Source organism: Galeopterus variegatus, unplaced genomic scaffold (assembly GCF_000696425.1).
Source record: "Galeopterus variegatus unplaced genomic scaffold, G_variegatus-3.0.2 Scaffold99, whole genome shotgun sequence".
In the NCBI taxonomy this organism is placed as follows: Eukaryota; Metazoa; Chordata; class Mammalia; order Dermoptera; family Cynocephalidae; genus Galeopterus; species Galeopterus variegatus.
Genome location: NW_007726210.1, coordinates 87,825 through 101,955, shown reverse-complemented (window position 1 = coordinate 101,955; position 14,131 = coordinate 87,825). Strand labels below are relative to the sequence as shown.

Sequence of the window (14,131 nt, the reverse complement as noted above, 5' to 3'; positions counted from 1 at the left end):
ACTGATGACAGTGTTTTCCTCTGAGCCAGGTGCTGTGTGCTCAGCTCTGTTCATGTATTCCCCTGCATTTCCCTCACATTTACCCCTTACCCCACAGGGTTGGAGAGGACTAGGAACTGTCCAGGGCTTTACAACTCTTTAGTAGGAGGTGGGGCCGGAATTTGAACCCGTGTTACCTACTCCAAGGATGACTAACCAGCCTGGTTTGACCTAGACTGTCTCAGTTTTAGCATTGAAAGTCCCACATCTCAAAAGTCCCTCGGTCCTTGGGCAAACTGGGTCATTGGTTACCCATGCTGAGATCAGCCTCCAAACCCTTTGTGCCTCCCTACACCCCTCCTGATGGGGTCATCTGCTCTAAAACCTGCTGCAACACGAGCAGTCAGTTCAGAATCCCTGATTTAATACCTCAGTATCTCAAAGAAATCTTTGTAGCTTTTCAAGATACATCATGCAGTATTAATGAAACACCAGGCCTTCTGTCTGGATTAATTTTTTATGAACAATAATACGTCTGATTAAACTAGCTGATTTACGAGGGCTGGTGGTACAGGGTGGGTGTATGGTGGCATGTAGATGGTCTCTGGCAAGTCATCTCTTACCACAGGGCATGGGTTCTTAGGTAGATAAGGTGATACTCCCAGTGTGCACTGGGTGTCGGTTCTGACTGGGATGAGCTACATTGCTAAGACTTGACAAGAAGATGATGGATCAGCTCCTAGCCTGTTATACACTCTCAAGTGGGAGATGAGCCCAGACTGAGGGGTTTTCCCCAGGCAGGGAGCAAGGCCATGAAAGTCTAGGGAAGTTGCTCGTGTGCCCAGAGCTGTACATTTTACATCTGATCCTCTTTCCCAGTTTTCGCCTGTCACCCAGATACACTGGTTTCACTGTGTCGTAGTATCTCTTAATAGTCCTGACATTCACTGAGTAGGTGCCATTTCTCATACAAAGAAATTCAGCTCTTGCCAACAACTCCTTCAGTTACATGTCAAACAAATGCTAGTCTCTCCCCCTAAGTGTCTGCTTTCTTTGCAAGGCAGTGGATCAAGTGGTCTGGGAAAAGTGTTAACTTTTCAGGTCTGATAGAAGCCGATTTTATATGTTTTGTATAAGGAATGATGGTCCTTCTCATGCCTTGATGTTTTTTGTTTCCTAGCTGAGCATCGAGCAGGCCCAGACAGTGGCAGAACAGGTGGAGATGAAGGCAAAAGTTGTACAGTCGGAGGTCAAGGCTGTGACTGCAAGGCATAAGAAGGCCCTGGAGGAGCGAGAGTGTGAGCTGCTATGGAAGGTAAAAGAGAGAGAACCCCCACCCCCAGAATGCCTCCCCCTACCCAGGCTGTGCCCGCTTGTCTGCTCTGAACCCCAGCAGAATTCTACAAGAATTCTAATTTCAGATCCTGGATGCAAACTCTAAGTTTAAAACACTTGGTAAATATCCAGAAAGATGCAGGGGGTCCCTGGAACATTGTGGGTGCTATCCATGCAGTAAAACAAGGGGCCTTTTCAAAAGTAGTTGGGTAACCAAGACTGGAAGGAGCATCACGTTTTATATTGCACACACTCAAAAGGAGGCAGAAAGAAGGGAGTACAATCAAAACTGTTGTTAAGAAAGTCAGGCTGCTAGAAAACATCTTATTTTTGGTGTCCTGGCTGGTTGCACTTCCTGACCTCTTGTGGAAAACCAGTTTTCCACTTGGGAGGGTAGCGAGTGGGTGCCCTTTCTTCTTGTTGGAGCAGGAAAGAATGCTGAGCCCACTGCTGTGCTGTTTACATAAAAATCAGCTGGAATGACTACTCACCCCACCCAAGTCAGCATCTCAGCTTTTCCTTCTCTTATTTTACAAGTATGTTCCCACTCAGGAAGAAGGAGAGTTATGCCTGTGAATGGGCCAGTGCCCCATACCCATTCTTTAACTACGTAAGATTACATAGCTGATTTAAAAGGCCACTCTTCTGTGTATGTGTGCTTGTTTTGATTTAAACACTATATGGTGGTAGAGATGTCATCTCAGTTTCTGAAAGTGACCCTTGCTAACTACTGTGCCCTAACGTGTTCCAAAAGGCCACACTGGATTTTGCATCACATTTTCCATTTAGTTAACCACAACTAGCTGCTTTCTGCCTCTTCTGACCGAGATCTCAAAGAAATGGTTCAATTGCCTTTTAACAAGAAGAGTCTTGGAGTCATAGAGGGGGACTAGGGGGAGTTAGTCCAAGAGTTCATTCAGAACATATTTTTTGAGCACCCTTGTGGGCATAACATAGTTTTTAGACACTCAGATGTCCCCATGGGTTTGCCAAACTCATGCCACCCACGAATGTTAATTATAACTGAAAGGGGCCTGCTTCTTGCAACCTGAGAGTTTTGTAGTGAACTCTGCCGCAAACTCGCTCTTCTGGATTTCCTGATGAAAAAGGCCTTTGTGTGTGAGGGTTTCTGCAGCTCTCACCTTAGTTCCCCTTCTTCCTGTGAGGCTGGCTCACTCTCTTCTCTCTCTAAAGGTAGTTCTCTTTCAGGAGAAGTGGAAATCAAGTTTTCACTCCACATGAAGCTGTTTAAAAGAAGAGTCAAATTCTTATCCATGTAGTAAATTGATTCTCTTGCTTAAAAACTCACTCTCAGATAATTCCAAAATACGATTGCTTATTATGGACACACCTGAATCTCATTTTATCTTTACTTTTTGCTATGGAACCTTGGCCCAAATTCTGTGGGAAGTCTGTCTTTGATTAATTACTGATTTTTCTGCTTCATAATTACTTCATTTTTCTGCAAAGTCTGTCTGTCCGTGGCCTGGGCATCTCTTTGCTCTTTGTTATATAATGGGTTTTTTTTTTTTTTCCTTTTTTCTTGCATCCCTGGTTAATTAAACAGTGCAAAGATTAAATCTTAACAGGCAACCCAGTTTTATGTATGTGAATGTACCTCTTCGTTCTTGTTCCTTATAAATTTCCATTGGACACAGCTACCTAGTGGGTTTAGCTGCAACCACCTAGTTGAGGGGTCAGAACCAACAGCAGAGGTTTGGCCCAGTGTAAAGTTTGGGCCAGAAGATAAAGCTTCTCTTTGTCTGTTCCCACTTGGGCCTCTCTGTACACACATGTCCTGGTTCCAGAGTGAACAAATGAAAAAGCATAATGGATCAAAATCATGTCATCATCTCCACCCAAGGGGAAATCAGATTAAAATCCAGGTCTCCCAACAGTGGGCCCTTATTCTGAAATAGACTTTGTGGCTTTCAGATCAGTAGAGCACTCAGAAGTCAGGGTCCTTTGCAAAACAACCTGAACTAGATGGGTAACTTTATTCCTTTTACAGTGGGAAATCACTTAGAATTAGGGGACTTTTATTTAGTGATTTAAATTAAGAGAATGGAGAGATTATTCTTCATAGGTCAGACAAAATCCCAAGTTTCCAAGTAGTGTGGTATGAGAACATCAGAAGCAGGAATTATTTTGTCAGGTCAGAGTCCATGTTCAGGTTTATGTATTATAAGATTTTAGATTTAGAGGGCTCCTTTGGAGATAATATAGGCAAATTGTTGCCAAAACCTTGCTATCTCCAAATGTGGGGTACTGGGCTTTTCAGGTTCCCAGTCGAGTTTTTAAAGCCTGTTTTTAAAATCCAGGAGTAGAGAGAGAAACTATGACAGCAGAGTTTTTGTAATCTTGAATTAGGTCTCTCCCCAAATCCTCTTCTTACATTCTTCACACACTGTCTTTCTCCTTCTCATTGTGTATGTGTATATGAAAGAGAAAGAGAGATCTTTAAGAGATGTCAGGCTCCCCGTGTAGCTGCAATCAAAATTCAGTCTTTTGGGGCATGTAGGATTGGCCTTGGAATCCAGTTCATCAGGAAGTTCTTCTGGCTCTGCCGTCCTTGATGCCACTTGCCTGTCCACCTTCACAGCCACCTATGTTGCTTACTACTATCCCTTACTTACCTGAGTGACCACTGGTCTCTGTTTCCTCATTTGTCCTTCTCCAATGTCCTTTCTTGCACAAAGCTAGACATTTAACATGAATGCATTCATGTCACTCCCCTACTTAAAAACTTTGCGGGTTTTTTTTTTTGGGAAATAACAAGCAAGTGCCCATGTCAGGGTCTTTGTACTGGTTCCTGTCCTTTCAGCCTTTTGCTAGTCTCAACCTTTAGGTGTGAATTTGTGACAGAAACTGTTTCTAACCACTCTGTATCTGAATCAGGCCTCCCTAGTCACTGTCTTTAACATCTGTTTCTACTTGTTAACAGCCAGCACTGTCTGATATTGTCTTATGTTATTTCATTGTTTGCTTGCTTACTATCTGCTACTCTTAAATACAACTCTGAGGACTACGGACAGACATACTATCTGTTGGTCACTGCCGTGTCCCCAGAGCCTGGCACAAAGTTGCTCAGTAAATACTTGTTAGATGGCTGATTTTAACTTTTATTTTTCTTTAATTTCTGACATACAGAAAAGTTGCAGTAATAGCAATACTTCCATATATCTTTTACCCAGACTCTATATATATGTACGAATGTGATGTGAGAATAAGTTGGAGTGTTGGAGACATGAGCGCCCTCTACCCCTATATACATTATTGTTTATTATGAGCATGGATGTTCTCTTACTTAATCACAGTAGTTATCAAAACCAGGAAGTTTAATCTTGTTACCATACTGGTATCTACAGTTTTGTGGTCAAGCTCCAACAGTTGTCCCAGCAGTGTTCTTCACAGCTATTTCTGTCCCCGGTCCAGGATTCAGTCTCTCATTGCATTTAGTTGTCATGTCTCTTTAGTGGTCATCTTCTGTCCCAGAACAATTCCTTGGCCTATTTTTCTGGTCTCTTTGGATTTTGCCATTTTTGAAGGGTGCAGACCAGTTGTCTTTTGTTAGACTATCCCTCAGAGTGAGTTCGTCTGATGCTTCCTCGTGATTAATTGTGGGTTATGTGATGTTTTCTGTGCTTGGTTCTAAGCCTCTGTGTCCTCTCTCCCTGCTCTCACCTTTCCCTCCAGGTGGAGAAGATCCGCCAGGTAAAAGCCAAGTCCCTATATCTGCAGGTGGAGAAGCTGCGGCAAAACCTCAACAAGCTTGAGAGCACCATCAGTGCCGTCCAGCAGGTCCTGGAGGAAGGTAGGGCACTGGACGTCCTGCTGGCCCGAGACCGGATGCTGGCCCAGGTGCAGGAGCTGAAGACCGTGCGAAGCCTTCTGCAGCCCCAGGAAGATGATCGGATCATGTTCACACCCCCTGACCAGGCACTGTACCTTGCCATCAAGTCCTTAGGCTTCGTTAGCAGCGGGGCCTTTGCCCCACTAACCAAGGCCACAGGTGATGGCCTCAAGCGGGCCCTCCAGGGTAAGGTGGCCTCCTTCACTGTCATTGGGTATGACCACGATGGCGAGCCCCGTCTCTCGGGAGGTGACCTAATGTCAGCTGTGGTCCTGGGCCCTGATGGTAACCTATTTGGTGCAGAGGTGAGCGATCAGCAGAACGGGACTTACATGGTGAGCTACCGGCCCCAGCTGGAGGGCGAGCACCTGGTGTCGGTGACCATGTGCAACCAGCACATTGAGAACAGCCCCTTCAAGGTGGTGGTGAAGTCAGGCCGCAGCTACGTGGGCATTGGGCTCCCGGGCCTGAGCTTCGGCAGTGAAGGTGATAGCGATGGCAAGCTCTGCCGCCCTTGGGGTGTGAGCGTAGACAAGGAGGGCTACATCGTTGTCGCTGACCGCAGTAACAACCGCATCCAGGTGTTCAAGCCCTGTGGCACCTTCCACCACAAATTTGGCACCCTAGGCTCCCGGCCCGGGCAGTTTGACCGACCAGCCGGAGTGGCCTGTGACACGTCACGCAGGATCGTGGTGGCTGACAAGGACAATCATCGCATCCAGATCTTCACCTTCGAGGGCCAGTTCCTCCTCAAATTTGGTGAGAAAGGAACCAAGAATGGGCAGTTCAACTACCCTTGGGATGTGGCAGTGAATTCTGAGGGCAAAATCCTGGTCTCAGACACACGGAACCACCGGATCCAGCTCTTTGGGCCTGATGGGATCTTCCTGAATAAGTATGGCTTCGAGGGGGCTCTCTGGAAGCACTTTGACTCCCCACGGGGTGTGGCCTTCAACCACGAGGGCCATCTGGTGGTCACCGACTTCAACAACCACCGGCTCCTGGTCATTCACCCCGACTGCCAATCAGCACGCTTCCTGGGTTCTGAGGGCACCGGCAACGGGCAGTTCCTGCGCCCCCAAGGAGTGGCCGTGGACCAGGAAGGGCGCATCATTGTGGCCGATTCCAGGAACCACCGGGTACAGATGTTTGAGTCCAATGGCAGCTTCCTGTGCAAGTTTGGCGCTCAAGGCAGTGGCTTTGGGCAAATGGACCGCCCCTCAGGCATCGCTGTCACCCCTGATGGAATGATCGTCGTGGTGGACTTTGGCAACAATCGAATCCTCATCTTCTAATCGCATTTTCTAGGCTTCCGTGTTTGGGGTGTGCGTGTGTGCGTCTGTCTGTCTGTCTCTCTTTCTCTCTCTCTCTCTTTCTGAATTTCAAAGAAGAAACAGTCTCAGGGAAATTTCTTTTTTCTTTTTTTTTTAAAAGAGAACAAGAAAAGTACAACATTACGTATGTCCTACCTCATCTTTATTTTTTTACAGATATGAATGTACTTGTCTTTCTGCAGGGATTGAGCCTGTGAAGTGATAATTTCTATCTACCTCATAAATCTTTACATTTCCTTCTCTAACAGGCCTTCTTCCCTCCTCGGAGGAGTTCACATTTCCCTTCTCCCCCACGTGGGGCGTGATATGCACAAGCCTCGCATCTATATGGCCGGGAGGGCACTGGATGTGTGTGGTGGGGTTATTCTGTAATTGAGCCAAGGAAACACAAAACTACTAAGTAAAAAAACAAAAAAACTACAAAATGTGGAAAAAATAGGATTTAAAATGCATAATTATAGAGTATTTGTGTGTTCTTGAGAATATTGTGTTTATGTGGGGTTAGATTGTGTTTTATGGTTTTGGACTTTTTGGGAAATCTTTTCTTTTTTTTTAAATGCTGCAGCAGAAAGCTTTTATCCGTTCTCCTTTAATACCTCAGTGTGTTTAACATCCTCTTCAGTATCTTTTCTTATTCTTAGATGATGTGGCTGTGGCTTGCTAGCCAAGAAAAGCAGACCATATTTTAGGGTGTATAATCTTTTTTTGGTGTGTGTTTGTGTAAGTGTGTGTAAGTGTGTAAGCCATCTTGCACCCAAATAGTAAAGCTAGAAATGACACACTGCCTCCCAAAGAACCTTTTCTTTTCACACTTCGGTTTCTAAAAAATAGATGTAGCTCAGGACTTTTGATTTAAGTGTATTCTCAAAAGTTTTCTGATATTGCTGTTGGTTACAGAGAGTTAAGTGGAAGGAAGAAGAAAATTAACCTCATTCTCAGAGAGAGGGTTTTCAGACATGGACTGACACATGTACATGAAATGTGGGTGGGCATGCATATGCCGAAGGGAGTTAAGTAGAGGACGCACCAAGAAGCAAGGCACCCCCAAACTAGGGACTCTGCAAAGGGGCGGGGGTCTGTTTCTAACCGGAGAGTGAATGTTCTGTAGTGCTAGGAGTTTCTTTTCCTAAGATTAGGCAAAGGAATGAACTTTTATTTTAAAAGCACAATTTTTTTTCCTGCTTTGGAAGTTCAGGGAAATAAGAATATTTGCAAGTCAATTTAATAGCAACAGTCCATTCCCACACCACCCTCTCCTTGGGTCACTTTTATAGGATTCTTTGTGCCCAAGGTATGCTGTAGGACCTCATGGTTAAAGTGAATTTTCCCCCCAAGGCCTTTGAATGTAAAGGATTTGTAAACCAAATCACCCCAAATTGAAATGTAGGATGTGATGTCTTTTCTTAAATCTGTAACTCGGTACCAAAGAATGAAAATTTAAGCCAGGCTCTCACTGCAGAACTGTGGGATGGCATCTGTGTCACTTTACAGGATTGGTTTGTTGTAAGCTGGATTTGGAAACAAAACTTTGTGTTTCTTGGCATGTCTGGGCACTGTCTGTCTTTCAAGTGGAAAGGAGGTATATCTGATACCATTTGTCAGAACCAGATGGGTCTGCATTCCCTCCAAATACTGAAATAAGAACCAAATTCCGTAGGAGTGCTCCTCAGAGGAGAAAGAGGTGCTCTCAGACCTCAGTGGCCTATAGGAAGACCTCTTGTTTAAACAGAAAGACTAACAGATCAATGTCTGTTCCTGTATTTAAGAGAAATTTCTATTGCAAAATGGATGTAGTTTTAAGTGAACAGAACAAATTAAGAAATGGAACAATTTGTTTTTGTTGTCCTAAAAGAAAAGATGGGGACAATGTGACAAGTCAATCAAATTGCTTTTCCCATCCCATTCTTCTGGACATTTAATTAACCACTTCAAGCTATCTTGTCTGTTCCCATTGCTTTACATCTAGGGTTTCTTAGTGACCAAAATGGGGGGAAAACTTATTTCACATAGGAGAACTGCATGCAATAAAAGATCCAAAAATTGGAAGGTAGCTTCAGAATGCTGTCTGCCAGCTGCTGTGTTACAGGGTGGAGAGGTGTTAGGAAATCTTGTTGGGAGAACCACCTTTTCTTTTCTTGAAGAATTTAATAGTGAGTCCTTCCCCCATTCCTGTTCAGTTGCCTTCCCCCCCCTCCCCCCTACGTTTTAAGTTCTTTATGTGGTAAAAGAGTTCGTGTAATTAAACATTTTTACTGTTTTTTATTTTGGAGTTATTTGGTGCTGATCTTCCTCCCCTCCCCCCAACCACCCAACACATTGCCCTTTAAACACCAAAGACAACCAGTTTTAAATGCTTAAAATTTTTTTTAATGAGAAAATGGATCTTGATTAAAATATTCTCAGAAAACTAGGTCATGATTGTGGCTGGTATAAGTTATTTCAGTTAGTCACTGCCTTTTTTTTTTTTTTTTTTTTTTTAAATTCCATCTCCTTTTTCATATGGTTATCTTTACTCTCTTTCCTTCCCAATTTCCCCGTGTGTGGGGAAATTTTGAGACCTGAATAAGAAATTTTCTTAAATGACTTACTTCACATTTTACCATGGTTTTGGTCTTAAAGCCAGGGTTTCTACTCCATGGCTGAAATGATCAGGTCTTAATTAATAGACTGACCAATTTGCAGGCTTAGAGCAAGTAGGGTCATTCCCCGAAATGAGTATGTAGGTGGGAGATACTACCTCCGTATCCTCAGTGGTGGCATTTCTCCCTCCTTTCTGCTCACAAAATGGTGCATGACTGGCATTTGAGAAACATGGTCACATTTGGGAAACTTTGTTTTTAAAACATTGGCCATTTGTGCCTGCCCGTGATTGACTCCTGGCCCATAGGGATTGGTGCGAAGCACTTTGGAGAGTGTTTTTTTAAAAAAATAACTTGGAATGTTCCAAATCAATTAAAGATGGTAAAAGCCAATGTTAGGTACTCCCTAGTGTGTGGCTGTTAAAAATACATGTATTTAAATGCACCTTTATGAGGTGATGCTAGGGGTAGGAATTGGGTCAAAGACGGTAGTCTTCAACATGGTGAAAAAGGTAAAAGTCCTGGGTGCTGTGAAGGAACAGAATAACGTTTCTATGGGGTAAATGTGATAATTAGACAATAGGTCCCGCTCTAGGTCAGATCTGGTCAGGTGGTTAAGGGTGGGGTGGGGTGGAATTTAAGGTCAGTTTAGGTTTGGAGATGTCCATTGGATTTGGATATGTAAGTTTGGGTACTGAGATGTTGGAAGGAAATCTAAATAACCCATAGGTAACAACTGCTTTTGGTTAGTGATGACATTTCAAAAGTGTTATTTTATTATTATTTTTTAAAAATTTAAATGATTTCTCTGTAAATTTGGTTACAAGAAACATTCCTGTCTCAGAACCTGTGCTCTCCTGTGGCTGGCAGGTGGCACCTGAGTTGGCTATAGCCCAGTGGCCCAGCTTTACCCCCAAGTACACCAACTCCTCAATCAGTGCCCTTTTAAGTCTAACTTATTTGGGGAAACACACTCAAGGGTACCATAAATAGAATCTAAATTATATGTTGGGCCAAAAAAGTTGCCAGAATCAAGGCACTTTTGTGATGGAGTTGCAAGAGAATAGCTTGAGGTTGGCTCAGTCTGTTTTATTCTAGTTAAGCCAAAGCTTAATTATGTGAGGAGGGAAGTTTTTGGGGCTTGAAGCAGCAGAATACTGACTTTATACATGTTGTCTTCCTCTTTGGAAGACTCTAGGATTGCTGTGTTCTGGTAGATAGTGGAAGATATGCCAAAGTTTTAGGCTTGTTTTTCTGTTTAAGAAAAAAAAAAATCCAGTGGTGCCAAAAAAGTACTTCGGGTATTTATTTAAAACATCACTGTTATTGAGTTTCCAGCAGTTTGGGGCTGTATAAAAATCAAACTCCGATATTGTATTGCTGGGGCCGTCTGAGGCTCTATGGCTTCCTCTGGCTTCCTGTGGGCCAGGGGCACAGGATACAGGACACAGCACTCCATGACACAGTGACTGCTTTTGTTTAGTTTCTACCTCACTTTTGGTGAAAATCCTCTACCTCATGTTAGCATCTGATGGGTCTTGAAAAGAATAGCATTAATCCAGTAGGGAGTGGGTGGGAGTGGGAAGGTACCTCTACAAGAAATGTTTTCATAAATGTAGAACTGATTTCTCTCAGGAGAAATGATTGACCTCAAAAGAGAAATGTCAGGCAAATGTAGTTATAAGTCCAAGTAGTTATCAATCTGGCTGCCCCCTTCCCCCCACCCCCCAAAAAGAATTATATGTAACATTACCAAGTTATTCAGTATTATGAAACTACTGGTTAATCTGACCTATTGGAGGATTTAACTACAAATAAGGACCTTTAGGTCTCTTTTTCTCTTCAAGAGAAAAATATTTTATCTATTTTGAATGTCTGCAAATATACCCTTTTAGGAGCAATTCTAAAGGTCTAGTTGCTGGAAACATCAAATATTTGAAGGGAATGAGAATCCTTTTGACTTCATGATTGTATTTATAGCTTTCTGGATGCAGCAGGATGTTCATCACCGTGATGTTGGCAACAATCGCTGTTTCTGCTGATCAGTGACTGGTGACGTGTGTGTTGCTCTTTTGTTTTATGTTTTAATTTTTTTTCTACCAAAGGTAACATGTTGACGGGTGTTTTTTTCTTTACTTGTTTATTAAATACTTGATAAAGTTGAAAGCACATTACCAGGATATACTGTATTGATCCTCCACCTCTCTTCTTTCATAGTTATTTTTGGTTTAGTTGGAAGAGAGGGTCCTAAGACCACTGTAGTTATCGTGAATTGGGTTTATAAGTGTCATGGTGAAGAAATACCTCAATGATGTCTATTTTTAACACTGATCTTACGGGTTAACAAGCCAGCCTGGTGGGATGTTTTCCATCATCATTTAACCAGTAATGGTTCTAAAAGTTTTGTGTATCCATATGGTCTTAGACCTCCTATTAATGATTGTATTAACTTACAAGCTCAGGTAGTATTTTTCCTAAGGCTCTATATCTCAGAGCACACTGACTGAATGTTGATGTGTGTAGCAAAGTGTTTACTTTCTTTAAATAACCAGCTCTATAATAGTTCCTTATGTTTCTAGGAGTCTGTATAGTTGTCTTTCTTTGGAAGAAGATTTTTCACATTTCTGGGGTTTTCTTGCTATTAGGGTGGTAAGACTTTCTTTTTTTTTTTTTTTCCTTCCTTTTCCTCTGAAATCAGTGCAGATGAGGGTGGGTGGGTAAGGGATGTTGTTTTTAACTAGCATGCTAGGTATACTTGGGTGGGTGGGAGGGTTGTTGGTATTTTTTTTATGAATCTTGCTTAATACTGTCCATTTGCTCTCATGCCTGGTCAGCAAAATGCTTTAATTTTCAAGTGTAGAACACATGACTCAGCTGAGTTGTCTTTTTTTTTTTTTTTTTTTAAAGGAAAGTAAATTCAGAATTGGGGGAATTAACAAGGGTGTGTTGCTTGATGTTAGAATGACCTAAGTTAAACTTCTTATTTTTGTTATTTGTCCAAGGCAGACACTATAGAAGGAATGTGCACAGCCAGGGTAACTCCCCTGGCTGCAGAAGCGACACTGCAAGCCCATGTAGGGAGATGCCTGCCTCTTTCCGCTTTTTAAGTGGGCATTGCTGTGTAGAGTGGATCCCATCAATTCAGTGGATGGGGTGGGAAAATGAAGATTTTCTTCCAAACCTTTAGGCAAAAGTGGATTTTTGTTTTGGGTGTCTCCCCCCCCCCCCTTTGGCTTTTACTTTTAAATCTTAATATTGCAGGCCGCAGGCATGACAGGCAATGAGCAGGTGAAGAACCGATGGAAAAGTGTTCAAAAACTCCTGTGTTAGCCAACAGGCTTCTGAATGTATCACTGTGGTCCATAGGGAAGGCTGGAGAAGGTAGCAAGGAGATGCTGTATCAGCTACTACAGCCTTAAAACAAAGTTGGTGTCTCTTTGGACTTTAAAATTGTTCCTATGCAGCTTATTTTATTTTTGTTTAATCAAATAAACAAGAGGGTTTTTCCATGGAGATACCGTGTCTGTGTGATCCTTTATTCCAGAATGAATAAGGTTGTGTGCACTGCCCTTCATGGAAAGGGAGTCCGCGAGGTGGGCAGTGCAGGGGCTGCACTTTGGCCTGTGGGCCAGATCGGGCCCATGCTGTGTGTGTGTGTGTTTTCTTTTAAAGGTGGATACCAGCATTTTAAAGTGGAAGAAATGTTAAAGAGCCTACGAACTTTTACATCTGGACTTCTGGATTCTTGGGACATTTCAAATCTGGAAGCCCCATACCTTACCTTCTCCCAAGGAACATAGTAGCAGGTGTCCCTTTAGAAAGGCAAGTATGTGACTTCCCAGTTGCCACCCCCTCTTCCTTTCCTGGTGGGTACTTATAACCTGTGCCTGGGGGGAGAGGGCAAGGAACCATTTTGGGTCTCACCTCTGGCTCCAGGGGAAGTGAACAACACCCTGGTTTCTCCCTGGGGTTGGGGGTTTGGGAGGGCATAGTTGCCAGGTGGATAAAGAGGACCGTTCTTTTGAGCTCAGTGTGTTCAGAACTTACTTTGGGACTTCATCTTTCGTTCTCCCCAGTTTTGCTCACCTGTCTTCTGTGCATACAGCCTTAGGTTTGACCTATGAATGGAGGGTCTGTCTAGCATACTAGAGACAGCCAGCATACTGGTTTCCACATTTTTCCTGAAATGTTCTCCTGTCCTGGGTCCCTTTCCTGCTGTGTTAACACTTTTAATGGTAGGTCTTCCACCTACAGGACAGGAGCCACCTTTTGAAAGTGCAGAGCATCGATATCTGGAATAGGAAACCTGTGCTCTTTCCTTAATCCCATTTAAAGTGGTGTTTGCCCTATTGATACCTTCAGCTTCAAAATTAACACATTCTGAGTAGCTGTTTTCTAGAAGACTCAAGATAACAGTGTGACAACTCTAAATCTCTGTCCTCATTTCCCCCCCTTCCTATTCTCCATGTCTTTTCCCAGTCTCTACTTTTATTTCCCTTTTACCACTAGATGGGAAATTTTTTATGGAATAAAAAAGTTGGATGGGGGCTAGCTAGTTAGCTCATTTGGTTAGAGCACAGCCTTGTAACACCAAGGTCAAGGGTTTGGATCCCCATACTGGCCAGTTGCCAAAAAAAGATTTTTGGATGTGCCTTTTTTTTCTTCACAGCCTTGTAACACCAAGGTCAAGGGTTTGGATCCCCATACTGGCCAGTTGCCAAAAAAATATTTTTGGATGTGCCTTTTTTTTCTTCTTTTTGTGACCGGCCGCACCGCGCTCAGCCAGTGAGCGCACCGGCCATCCCTATATAGGATCCGAACCCGTGGCAGGAGCGCTGCAGCACTCCCAGCGCCGCACTCGGGAGGCCGCAGGGTCGGCCCCTTTTTGTTTTAAGGAAAGGATTCTTATCTCAGTACTCTGTGAAAGCCCCAGGAGAAAAAGCTATAAAATGAGGCCGGACCCATTTCTGAGGAAGTGCAGGGAAGGAAAGTTCTAAGGAAGAATCAACACCTAGTTTTCAACCCCCCTGACTCCTTCAGGCTCTTACAAC

At 43.4% G+C, this 14,131-nt stretch overlaps 1 protein-coding gene across 1 annotated transcript in view; it reads left to right on the top strand.

The window, feature by feature from the left end:
- TRIM71 (tripartite motif containing 71, E3 ubiquitin protein ligase) overlaps nucleotides 1–6,557 on the top strand; it is a 66,049-nt gene extending 59,492 nt beyond the window's left edge. Inside the window, exons 4-5 of the mRNA XM_008583692.1 lie at nucleotides 1,160–1,294; nucleotides 5,011–6,557. Of these exons, the coding sequence (XP_008581914.1) occupies nucleotides 1,160–1,294; nucleotides 5,011–6,462 (1,587 nt within the window). The 3' untranslated portion in view covers nucleotides 6,463–6,557. The remainder of the gene's footprint in view (nucleotides 1–1,159; nucleotides 1,295–5,010) is intronic.
- Nucleotides 6,558–14,131: the final 7,574 nt, after the last annotated feature.